We start from the raw sequence: 12,928 nt of genomic DNA on the forward strand, positions 1-12,928 counted from the left end.
TCTTCCTGTCTCCACGCGCCTACACACAAGAAGCCACTTCCAAGAACTGAACCTACACTCGTTTCCACCCTTTTCCTGCTTTTTCCTGTCTTCTGAAAAAACCCGATTCTTCCTCATCTCGCCTCTTCTTTTCATCCCCCCAATTCTTCGTGACACACTAGAGTGTGGTGTACGTACACTTAGGCGGACAGATCTGCAGTTCGCCCGTCGCCGCTGCTTCGCTCCCATCTTTTCGCTCGTTTTCGCGTTCGAATGTTGAATCCTCTTTCTCTTGGTTAGAAGTGTCACCACTCTTTTCGTCCCCTGCGGCAACGCTGACGGCCGGTACATCTCTCCCTCGGTGGAAGCTTCGTTAAACATTCACGTACCGGTGTGCGCCCCTGCGCCTATATATATATATATATATATACTTACAAATTCGAAGAGTTTGACCTTCATTTTCAGACAGAGTTTTGCAAAGATGGCAGGCCGTAGCACGCAAGCGATGTACGATCGCCACATCACCATTTTCTCGCCCGATGGAAACCTGTACCAAGTTGGTAAGGACAAACGCGCTTTTTTTTGTGTCCCAACATGTTTCTCCGGTCTTTGGAGACATCAGAAACTACGTGGATTTTCTTTTTCCCACACAAAATCGCGGGCGATTATTCATGCGTATACTATGTGTGTACGTAACGGGTATATATGCACACGGTTTCAAAGTTTCTGTCGCTGTTTCGCACTGGCAGCCCCTATATACACAGGTACCTATGTGCATTCATAGACAGGACTGTAATCCCATGTGCCTGTATGTGGTTTCACGTCTCTATACTTACTATGGAAGGTTTTATTCTCTATCGTGGTGCAAGTAAATCTATGCCCTTCCAAACGCCTAGTTCGTGACTTCGCCGTGTCCATCGTCCGGTTGTTTTGCCTCCACGTCGTCGTCTCCTTAGTCCCTCTTCTCTTCTCGTTTTTTTTTTGTGCGGAAGGAGATGTCGGGAGACAGTCGGAGACAAAAAAGAGGAGATGAAAAGAAGAGCGGGAGAAGAGGAATGTGGATCAAAGGGAAAGGGAAGAAAACTGCTGAAGCAACGCGCAAACGTTTGAGTTGCATTTTGGTCTCTGCTGATCCTCGTCGCCATCGCACAGCACAGGATACCTCTTTCCCTGTCTCCTTTCTTTGGCCGCTCGTCCGATCGTCTCCTGTCTCGCAAGTTTCCACTCTTGTGCGTCCATGTTCCCTCCACTTCTTCGCCAGCACGTCTTCCCTTCGTCCACTCTCCCTGACTCCTCCCAGCTGCTTCCTCTTCTGTGTCTTTGTTCTTTCACTCCTTTTCTCTCAGTCTCAGCGTCCCCTTGATGCCTCACACTAAACGCCTGGCCCTCAATCGGCAACTTGTCCGTGTACCTGCTATCTTTGTGTCTACATAGACGCACGTGGCAACTCGTGTGCATATGCATACACTTATATACCTTTTGTTGCTAGGGCTGTTTGTCAAAGGCGACCGCGGCGTTCATGGACAGCCCCACTTACTGAAATATATATATATATATATGTCCCTATGTGGATGTTGAGAGATTTCCCAATTTGGGCCTGTACCTCGTTGTGTTAACACTGGTGCTGATTCGTGCACCTGATCTACGTCTCTGTACAAGCGCTTACGTATGCATGGATGGATACCCGTATGTAAACATGACATGAACATATGCATTTATGTATTTTTTGTACTCGAGTGTATGTTGTTGTGTTTGCAGAGTACGCGATGAAGGCAGTGCGAAACTGCAACTTGACGTGCGTGGCGATGAAGGGCGACGACAGCGCATGCATCGTCGTGCAGAAGAAAGTCGCGGCGCAGCAGTTGACGCAAGTAGGAGGCATTCTCACGGGAAGTGTGTGGTGATTCAAATGTGAAGGGTTCGTCTGTGCGCTCGCAGGGATCTTGCAAAGTGGAAATGTGCAAGATCGCGTGTGTTTCGTGTCGTACAATGCCCATGCATGCCACACGCAGGAGTCCTGCTCTAAAAACAAGAGTAGAACCAAGGCCAGCAGCGTATGTGTGAGTCTGTTTGGAGGGGTGCATGCAAGGCCCCAGCGTTTCCCATTGCAGGCCGTGGTTCTGTTCTCTACCAGCGTCGATGTTTTGTGAGGAAAGGTCGCCTCCAGCTGGAACGCGGGCCAGGCCGCGGATGTGCACGCGTGCATTCCATGCGTAGCCCGCTGCAGTGTATGCGGAGTTCCAGCCGTCTGTGCACGTGTCTTTTGAGCTCCAGGGGAAGCCTTTGAGTTGCTTATCGGAAGCAAAGACCATTTTGGTGAATCAGAGACTACCCCGCCTGCGTCTTTTCACAGGACAAGCACCTCGACAGCTCCTTCGTCTCCTCACTGTACACACTCTCCCCGACCATCGGCAGTTGCCTCGTTGGAGTCTTCCCCGACTGCCGCAGCATCGCTTTCCGCGCACGACAGGAAGCAGGTACTTGCAAATAAAGACTTCTCACCTGACAGCCGAAAACGCAAAACACCCAGATCTCCACGTCTTCAGTCACTTGCACTCTACGCAAGCACAGATAATTTTTTATATATGCATACTACATATGTGTATTTATGGGTCTATGTGTGGAGAAGGCGGCGAGTGGGAAGGAGCACCTGGCATTTTAAGGACCTTGAGGAAGGCGTCAGGGTGGTTCTATGTGCATGCATACACCCGTGCGCCTGCACCGGGGTAGGGGAAGTTGCATTCCCTAGAGGGCTCCTCGGCGAGTGCCTAACGAATCCGCGCATATGCGGATGTGCTCGGTTGCACAAAAAGCTGGGCGAGTAGGGAAGAGCCCTTGCAACGTGTGTGCACGAATCGTTTCTGTTCTATGGAGGGAGCAACCTGCGCCAGGACTCACGATCCTGAGTCACGTCATAGAGAGAGAGATGCATCTGCGTGTATGGGATGCGTGCATGCAGCTGTTCATTGACAGGGAGAGTCTTCGAGAGTTCCCCGTACGGGGCATGTAGGCCGCCGGCGACTCCTTCAGAGGCTGCGGTGTCCCTCGACGTGTTTACGATTTCGATCCCTGTTTTGTGGGTGTGTTTCTCGTTACCGAGAGCAGTGACGCCGTCTCTCCTGTCGCAGTGTAGGCCACCACTTGAGTGGCTGCAGAAGCAATCACGTGTCTCTGTCTTTTTTCGAGTCTTTCCTGCCTCGTTGATTAGGAGAGTTTGCGTACAAGAACGGCTACGACATGCCTGTCTACGCCCTCGCGAAGCGAATCGCCGATATCAACCAGGTGTACACGCAGTTCGCGTACATGCGTCTCCACGCATGCAGTAAGAAACCCAAGTTTCTTCCATGAAGATTACACAGAGCAGAGAGAATCAGGAGGGACGACCGAAGCTTCCCTCGTATGTACGAGTGCATAGATATGTGCGTATCTGTACTGGCGGATTTAGGCACGCATGTATTTGTCTGTGAAGGTGTTTCAAACTGTAGGTATGTGGGGGCAGTGTGTGTGTCTGGGCGCCTGTCAAAGTTTCCGCATGCATGTGAGAATGTCTGTGCGTGTTTGTCCAGCTGGTATCATGATATCCTATGACGAAGAAGCTGGTCCCTCCATCTACAAATTCGACCCCGCAGGCTTCTTTGCCGGCTACAAGGCAAGTCGGAATCTTTTCCTACGCGCCACACGCTACACGACCTCCGGTTCTCCTCATTCCACATTAGGTCTTTGCCGATCCCAGGTCCTCGTTTCGTACGCGAAGGAGAGGAAGGCGGGGATGACCGAGGTGACAGTCTCACTGCATGCATGCGTGCCGTTTTGCTGAGGAAAGATCTTTCTAAGGTGGTCTGATAACAGAAAAGGATCAGCTTCTCTCCTCTTTGGTGGGAAAGGGACGAAGCCAACCGTTTGCGTTTGCATGCGTCTGGTGTGTGTCGACCGATGAAGATCTGTATGTGCGTGCATCTAGGCCTTTATGGTTGCGGGTCCTTGTGGGTGTAGGCTGTATAAAGTTCATGCTTGATTACTGGCGATTTTCTGTGAGATTCCTCCAAGTGTTTTGCTGTGTTTCCCCTGTTTTCAGGCTTGTGCATCGGGCACGAAAGAGCAGGTAGGAAATGAAGTGGACTTTTCTTGCCGTCTCTCCTCACCTCTCTCGCGACGGTGTCGGTTTCGATTTCCTCGCTGCGGTGTCGTGTGCCATCTCTCTTGTATAACTGAAGGAGTTCGTTTGTTTATCCCAGGAGTCACTCACTAGAGTCCCCCCGTGCTGTCGGTGTTTCCTTACATGCCCATCTGTGTGTGGACATATAAGCAGCCTGCGTGCCTGAAACACGATGAGCAGGCATTATGCATGCGCATGTTTTTACACACCTGTGTCTGATGGAGAGACCCGGGGCAGACTACCTGGCTCCGTACACACCTGGGCGTCGGACGCTGTGCGTGTTTTTCCCTTGAGAACGTGGATGCTCTGCGTGGTGCTCGAGTGGAGGGACGTTTCGTTGTTTTTCCCCCCATAGGAGGCGACAAACATTCTGGAAAAGATGGTAAAGAAGCGCCCGCGCACAACCCCGAAGGAGGTGATTGAGTGCGCCATATCGGCAATGCAGCATGTCCTCGCCATGGACTTCAAAGCCTCCGACATCGAAGTCGGTGTCGTCACGAAAGACCATCCTGCCTTCAGGTGAGAAAGACGCACCGTGCAAAATGCAAAAACTATCAGAAACGAGGCCACGTGAGGTCACCGCGGGTTTGCCGTCTGCGGCATATCGCGGTTTCGGAGTCTCCCGGGGGCAAGTCGGAGACAATTGCTCGACTGAAGAAAAGAAAAGAACGCCTGGTTGGCAAGGACCACGATCGGAGCATCGAAACCCGCATAGGGCGTTCCCACGTATACAGGTTTCTTGAGGGGAGACATATTGGCGACAGCCATGCACACGAAGGTGTACGTGCATATATGTAGGTATTCCGTTCTTTCTGTGGGGGTTCTTCTTTCAGGATTTTGTCGGAGCAGGAAGTCGAGGACCATTTGACGTCGATCGCTGAGAGGGAGTAGTGGGCCGTCGCACACCTCTGCTAGCCTCTGGACAACGTCTGTCTTTCGGAGTGCTCTCCGGCCTGGTCGCGTTCTGGTGTTTTTTCCACTGCGCACGCCTATAGATGTTTTTCTGCGGATCTATTGTATCGTATATTGGATTTGTGACTGTTCTTTCTATCGCACACGTATACCGGCATGCTCCTCTTTGTGTCCATGTATACGGGTACACACGAGTATCCTGTAATGCATGTGAGTGCGTCGTGTTTTGTCCCAGATTCGGGATGCGAGTGAAGGAGTTGTATTCAAGAGCCTATGACTTTGCCGAAGAAAAGAAACGCATTCTCCAGAAAAAAGATACAGGGGGCTAGGAAGAAAACTCCACCGTGACTTGCTGCTTCCAGCTCTACGGTGGAAAAGGAAAACGGCGCGGATCCCGAACGCGAACATTTTCCAGTTTAGAAGCAGTGACATCGCCTATCTTGTTTCGATGCCCATCGAGAGATTCTTTCATCTCAGTGTCGCGTCGCTCGAAGCGAAAGTCACCGGCAGCTTGCCATCTTTCTAGCACACAAGAACGCGGAGACTATTGACGGACGAAAAAGATAAGCCACCTAACGAGAGGAACTGTTTTTGAAATTAGAATTGAGCACGCCCACAAGGCACACAACGACAGGTTGTGGGACCGTAGGAATGACAAACAGAATAAAACATAGGACTCGAATAAAGTGCGTACCCTCATTCAAGGACGTATGACATGGAGCACACTGATGTTGATGGACGAGAAGGAAGCGTGAAGAGTTTGCAGCGAAGAACCTGACACCATGTTTCCGTCGGGGCACACAAGGAACCCTCCGACTCAGGTGTCTGAGAAGCGCGAGAACCGGAAAGCCTCGAGCGGGAGGAAACAGAGAGTATACCCGAGGCAGAGCACTGGATTCGATACCCAGGGAGCTGAGCTCCCACTAATAAGAGTCAGTATCAGTCACCAGGCATGCATACCCATCAGATAGCAACTGAAGATAGACTCCCTATCCAGTTTAAAGTTTAAACGTAATGCAGCTACAGAACTTAGGAAAGTAGGATTCCTCCAGCAAGGCGAAGGATTGTGGATGTGCGGGAGGTTGGAGAAGATAGGGACTAAGTGGGAAGCAGTGGATGAGCACAAACAGGGATAGATTTCTAGGGCGTCAGTTCCTCTCAGAAGCGATATCTCTCTCTCGCCCCTGTAGACGAGCTTTCAGAGACAGCGAAAGGTCGTCGCCACTCCGTGAGTCGGAAGGAGACCTTTTTCCTCCCTCCGTTCTCCAACTGCACTCGAAATCGTTTTTAGCTTCGGTTGTCCAAGGAAGCTCTTCACAGTCCTGTCCAGCCTCTCAAAAAAGATTACGTGCAGCATCAGACGGATTCCTAGTCACTTCCAACAGCGGAGTGCGCTACAAAGTACGTGTTGCGCTCAAACTTCAAGACCGCGGCAGAAGTGCCCCATTTTTTCTGCCGGGCAACATGGAATTTGCCGTGGGGTTCACATCCGACTCCACGCTCTTCCTTCTGTATGTTTGTTCCACTGGCCTCGTCAGTATCCGCACGCGTTCTTTGTTCCTTTTTCAACTCCTGTGTCTTCATCTCTCCTTTTTAGATCTGAGCCGTTTCCCCCTGGGTGTGTGTCTCTTCTTCCACTTCTCTTTTTGCCGTTCTTCTCCCTGAATCAAAGTTTTAAACATCTCCTTATCCTGAGGCAATCCGTGAGGGCAATCCGTGGCCTCCCCTCATATCAGCCTGACTCGCTTTCTACATGACAGCTCGCCGCCGACCTGCTTTCTGGCTTCCTTCCGCTGGACACAAATCGTCGGCACCGTTTTCTCCGTATATACTCCACGTCCGCTGCCGCAGTTTCTCCGTTTTTCCTCGCTCTCCATGGACTCGCACTAGACAAGTTACGCAGTCAGCCTTGCTCGTGAGGAGGCAGGTTCACACACACTTTCTGTATTGGAGATGACATTTTTTGCGCGCAAGAAGCAAGCTTGCTCCCTTGTTCCCGACCGGTAGTCCGAACTGGCCGAATGGCATGTTCTGACCGGGGAGAACTGTGGCACTCCACTACAGAACGCTGCTTATCGTTAATAGAAATAGATAAACCATGTGTAGTTATCATCACATTATAAGTTGATAGTCCCCAGGCATGCAAAACCAGTAAGATAACAACTGAAGCTACACTCCCTGTTCCACATTATAAAACGGATTTCCTAAGTTTCTACAAACTACCTTTTCCTGGGGGGGGAGCCAGATCGCTGACTAACAGAGTGGGGGGACGTTTAAGGCAGATAGATTGTCGAGTCGTTCTTTTTAAGCGAAGCTTCCGACATGGTCTCGCACTAAACATGTCTTTTCAAGCTCTCTCCGTATGCATGATGCAGCCCGCCCACCAGTTCTGGCTGGGGTCTTTCTCCCTCATGTCTCTCGCACAGGTTAGCCATCTAGCAGTCTCCGCCGCTGTGGCAACTCCACCAAGATTTCAGCTTTGAAACGTCTTCTCCGCCCACCAAAAACAGGTTTCGATGTGTCTCGTAGTCTTCAGCGAAATGTGAAAAACCAGTCTCAAGGGCAAAAACTCGTGTTCATTCTCTAAATCTTCAGTGGCCGGCGTGAGCCGCTTCCCCTGAACCAACTTTGGTCAAAAGACTCGCGTGCACGAGACAGATCTACAACAGGCATGCTTGTTGTCCTCTGCTTTCTAGGGGCTATGGTTTCAAATTGTCCATTTACCCATCTTTGCCGCGGAATTTCTCTCTTCCGTTTTTGTTGTCCTTTTTCGTGCATCGCCTGTTTCTGACAAATGCGTGTGCGCGGCGCTGTCTCTCTCAGGTCATTTCAAAAGAAACCATACAAATCACCTAGTTCATGTCCCCCTTCTGGCCCGCCTGTGTCGCACTGAAGACAAGTCACGATGGCTGTCGACCGGGCAGAGTACAAGAAAGATATGACGAAGCTGCAAGGTTCGATTGTGGCTCTCGTGACTCCAATGAAGTCAGAACCTCCACATGAACTGGATGTCGAGGTGAGCGCCGATATTTGAGGGGAAGAGGAAGGCATGGACGGACGGGACACACAACGGAAGCGCTAAGGTTCAAAATCAATGACACCAGAAGATACAAAACGACGTGGAAAACTGGAACTTCTGCACACCTATTCGTTCTCAAACTTCTCGCACATCCATAAGGCATGATCGGTCGTGTTCTCTTGATTTCTCAGTGGCAGAGTTAAACTAGAAACTACCACGAAAGGAAAGGGTGTTCACATTGGGGATGCCTTCTGTGTATGATCGGTATGAAACCCAGAGACCTCGCTTATCGTGGCGAACGTCCTACTTCACAGACACGTTGTGGGCATTGCCTCACCTATTATGAAACTTTGAAATTGCTGGGGCGTATAGGGGCAAATCTGTTTTTTTGGGGGAAGCAGGAGAGCCTGCAGAAAAGATCATTTAGCCTTTTTACACCACTGATCTCAGAAGCTGGGTGCGGGCTCAAAAATCATGGAAACGGCCCACCATCGGCAAGCTTTGTTCAGAGAGGTGGTTTTTACAAACTGTCGTCGCACGAACAACTGGCAGATCGGAATATGGCAGGTCTTGCCTTCCTGGCTATGAAGAATCATTGTATTTATGCACATATGCAAATGCGTACCGTATATATATGCATATATGTTTCCTTCTGTACATGGCTAATCATTTATCATTGCATGTGTCAATGGGCAAACGTGCGCTAGGTTGGCCTTCGTTGTGGATTGTCTGCCCATTGGTGTGCGGTGTTTTTCGCAGGCCCTCAAGAATTTGGTCGAGTGGCATATTGCGGAGGGCACAGACGCCATTGTAGCGATGGGAACAACCGGCGAGTCCCCGACTCTGACATCCGGAGAATGGGAGACCGTTGTCAGCACGTGCGTTAGCGTTGCAGCCGGGCGTGTGGCTGTGATAGCAGGCACAGGCACAAACTGCACAGCAACTTCGGTTGAGAAGACAAAAAGGGCCCAGGAATTAGGCGCCGATGCAGCCCTTGTTGTGACACCTTACTACAACAAGCCTTCACAAGCAGCACTCTTTGAACACTACCGTACAATTGCAGCTGCTGTACCTAACTTCCCAATCATCACCTACAATGTACCAAGTCGTACAGCGTGTGACCTCCTGCCGGAGACGATCGCCAGAATTGCGAAGGAAGCGAAAAACGTCATTGGAAACAAAGAAGCGTCGGGACAGCTTGAGAGATTCGAAGCACAGCGGAAATTGCTCGGCCCCACCTTCAGGCTTTTCAGTGGCGAAGACTGTCAGAGCTGCGAAGCCATGCTTGCAGGAGTATGTGACGGAGTAATTAGCGTCACAAGCAATGTCGTACCGCGCCAGATGCATCAAATGTGCCAGTGCGCTCTCAAAAGAGATCGTGAGAGGGCCAAACAAATTGATGACCAACTCATGGGTCTACACAAGAACCTCTTTTGCGAGTCTAATCCAACGGCAACAAAGTGGCTTTTAGCGCAGACTGGGAAAATTCCTTCTGGCATTCGCCTTCCCTTGCTTCCCCTCTCAGCAGCCTATCACGAATCAGTTAGAAATGCCCTCAAGGAGGCCCAAAGGGCTCAGGCTTAGCATATATGTATATGCATAAACGGGAGCAGGCGGACTTCGGAGAGTTGCGTCATGCACCGGAGTCAGATAAGAACAATACAGGAAACCAGTAAGGGATCATGAGACTGTTTTGCTTGCCGTGAGAACTGAGGTGGTTTAGATAGCAACCGAAAACAGCACTGGCTCATGCCAGGTAGGCGGGAGACACATGCTACCAGCCGCTGCAATCATGGCATGTTCCACGACGGCGCAAGACAGCATACGCGCGTTGGTGCATGATTTTTTTTCAAGAGGTGGACTAGAAAACAAGAGGTTTTTCCTTAGAACATTGGTGTTTTCTGTCTCCGCAGAGGCAACCTCGCCTGTATGCATCGTTGCTCGCGTTTAGCAGGCAATGAACTCACTTGAAAAAAACATTGGATAGGCGACTATGTGTATGCCGCCGTCGGTCGCCTTTTGGCCTGTTCTCCGTTGTGGCTCGATTGCCCCCCGAGAAGATGACCCAGCTAGAGGAGGGCCGCCACATTGTTTTCGTAGGAAGCAGAGGGTGAAGGTGCTCATGTTTCATTTCATGTCCCGTCCACACGTTGCCGGCCGACGCCACACGGCTCACGCTGTTTGTCGTGTTTGGTCAGAATGAGGTACAAAATGCACGTACACAACCAACATACGGCCGGAAGGGGTTTCGGAAAATATGGGTCTGATCCTCCTCGGGCAGCTGGTATCTGCGTGCTTGTGTAGTAGGTGTCGGCTTCTGCTGATTTGCGCACTTGTGCATGTGTCAAAGATACCATGAAAACAGATGGTACACTCAAGCGTATGCAGAAGAGTTTCTGAGAATCCTGGCTCTGCTGGACGGAATGATGGGCACAGGCTTCTATTGTGTTTCGCCCGCGTAACTTCGTGTCGCCGGACAGTGTTATCATAGGTGCCTTCGGGAGCACGGTGGTGTGTGGTTTTATGTGCAATGATATACAGAACATTACTTTTGTTTGCCAGTACTGCACTCCCCGTAAAAGGCATTGATCAATTCATTGTACCTGCTGGGAGCAAGTGGCCGAATTTTCGCTGAAACATTTCGCGACACCTTGCCCAAATTACTTCTTTCAGGATGGGAAAAAACTATTTAATGGCTAGGGGTGAGACGCATTGTTGCTCTGGCGTGAGAGAGAGATCAGGGAGACCATGTGGAATGTGAGTATATGCATCTCAACTTCGACTCTCCTCACCAATTGCAAAAGCATGAACGCGTCGAAACGGCATAAATACTCATGCGTTTGTTATTTGTGTTCTGCTGAAAGCCTTCCGAGGAACTAAGGTATTCAGACAGCGCGGCTGTTAGCCTCCTGATCAACACGAGACAAAACGAAGCATCTTCTCGTGTAATCCAAGCAGGTAGCTCATAGACCCTCACTGGCCTCCTCAACGCGAGGGTGATTAGAAAAACTACAGCTTCATGTACACTGACAGAAACAACGGTAACAATGTGCAGAATCTAATGACCTAATAAATGTGTCAGCGAGCGATCGGGTTTTGCAGGTAGCGAGCAAGCCCGGCCTCCACTGTCTCTCTGTTCCTAGGCGTCGTCGAACGAAAGCGCAATTTGCGACTGTCGCAGAACTCGATTCTCTGAGATACAACAGCTTGAGCAGAGCTCCTTCACGCTCGTTTAGTGAATCTCTGGCGCTTCGAGTTTTTTCTCCGTTGTATTCGGTTCGGTCAGTGTCACGATCGTTGCTGTGACAACGGCGACTCCACAACACTGTTCTGTGCAGGGTTTACGGAGAGAAAGGTGGGAAAACCTCGAGCTGTGCTTCGTTGGTATAGCGCTTTGGAAATTCCAAGGGAAAACCAAAACTCTGCATCCAAACATGACCCTAGTTTGTTGATCTATAAGATCCCACAGAACCTGCCTCATTATCTTTGCGCCATGTTTCACCTCCCTTACTGAGAGGCCAGTGCTGGCGTGGAAATCGATTGGCGCAGGGGAACACCAGAGCCCCAGGCATTTTGGGAAGACCTTCGCCTTCTTCGATAACTACTGTCTATCTCCTGCCCCTTTTCGTCATGTAACGGCCGATGGTTCCTGAGCTCATGCGACGGCATGTTCTGAGCCTGTCCTCACCGCGTTAGTCAGCGCCTCGTGCCGTATTTTGCGTCACCGAACTCTCCAAAGAAAGGCCCATCTTCCAGGAGGATGAAGAAAACTTGTTCTAGCAAATCTGGAACGGCAGAAACAAGGCAGACCGAACCAGTGATAAGATTTCGAAACTTCCTGGGACGAACTGGCGTGCAGTTCGTGTTGTTTTTATCTGGAAGTTTTGCCTGGCACCGTCTTCTGTTTACGTCCATTCGTGGCCATGGCATCATTTCAACCAAATGTGCATGAGTATATTCACTTTGTCTCTTGGAGGCATGATGACGCTTCTCCTGCACCGCCTCCCTCGTCGCCCGCAGCCAGTTTCTACACACTCGAAACAGCTTCAAAGACAGTCACTCACGATCTGTCTTTGTGTGCAGTGTGTGCCTCACTCATTTTGGGGACAGAAAATTTACACTTCACGGACGACATACCAGACTCGGAGTTTTCCGCTAGAGACCTCTGGAGGCAGCTAGTGAATGCCATTCAACTGGCCATGAAGAACGCAAGGCGTCTTCGATCTCGACTATGAGTTTACCAGAAGTGAAGAAACTGGACGGAAGCGACGCCAGTTGAGCACCACTCTATTCTCTATCGGATTTTGTGATACAGAGTCACTGAGAGCGGAAGCTCACGCTGTCTTTGATCTAGGGCGATCAGTTCGCCAACTCGGTCCTAATGTGGAGTTCCTAGGTGAGCAACGGGTACTTTTGACATTGAAAAGCCAGCGTCAAGACATATTTTATGCCGAAGGTACCGGTGTACGACTCGAATTTCTTTGATATTGAACCGGTCATAACATCGGGGGTATTTTGGTGGTGAAAGCGGTGGACCGACGCCCTGTTATCTAATGACTACCCAGACCAGTGGTCTTTCCTTGTATAGTGGCGGATACCCTGGAATACTGGTTTCAATTTTGAAAAAGATGGCTAAATGGAGAAGTGCTGTTTCTGTGGTTTCAGATACCGCGGTGACCACTGATGTCGCAGGGCAAACCAACGCGCCAGCTGGTTTTTTATCGATCAGAAGGTGTGACATTTGTTGTAGGGCCGTGACTAACCACACAGCAGGAGTACAGCTGTGTTTGTCTCCCCTGATTCATTCGGTTCCCGTCCCTTTTGTTGGCATCGAATGTGTGTCCGTTACCACCACTGTACAA

At 50.3% G+C, this 12,928-nt stretch overlaps 2 protein-coding genes across 2 annotated transcripts; both read left to right on the forward strand.

The window, feature by feature from the left end:
* Positions 1-460: 460 nt before the first annotated feature.
* On the forward strand, positions 461-5,026 carry NCLIV_017470 (Proteasome subunit alpha type,related; the record flags this gene model as incomplete). The annotated part of the gene is made up of 8 exons (XM_003881939.1): positions 461-539; positions 1,738-1,850; positions 2,333-2,456; positions 3,188-3,301; positions 3,546-3,757; positions 4,055-4,081; positions 4,491-4,654; positions 4,969-5,026. The coding sequence occupies 8 exons, from the start codon at positions 461-463 to the stop codon at positions 5,024-5,026; spliced, it is 891 nt and encodes a 296-aa protein (XP_003881988.1).
* Positions 5,027-7,952: 2,926 nt separating this feature from the next.
* On the forward strand, positions 7,953-9,650 carry NCLIV_017480 (Dihydrodipicolinate synthase, related; the record flags this gene model as incomplete). The annotated part of the gene is made up of 2 exons (XM_003881940.1): positions 7,953-8,063; positions 8,826-9,650. 2 exons carry the CDS (start codon positions 7,953-7,955, stop codon positions 9,648-9,650), a joined length of 936 nt encoding a protein of 311 aa, XP_003881989.1.
* Between the last annotated feature and the right edge of the window lie 3,278 nt (positions 9,651-12,928).

This window comes from Neospora caninum, chromosome VI (assembly GCF_000208865.1).
Source record: "Neospora caninum Liverpool complete genome, chromosome VI".
Lineage (NCBI taxonomy): Eukaryota > Apicomplexa > Conoidasida > Eucoccidiorida > Sarcocystidae > Neospora > Neospora caninum.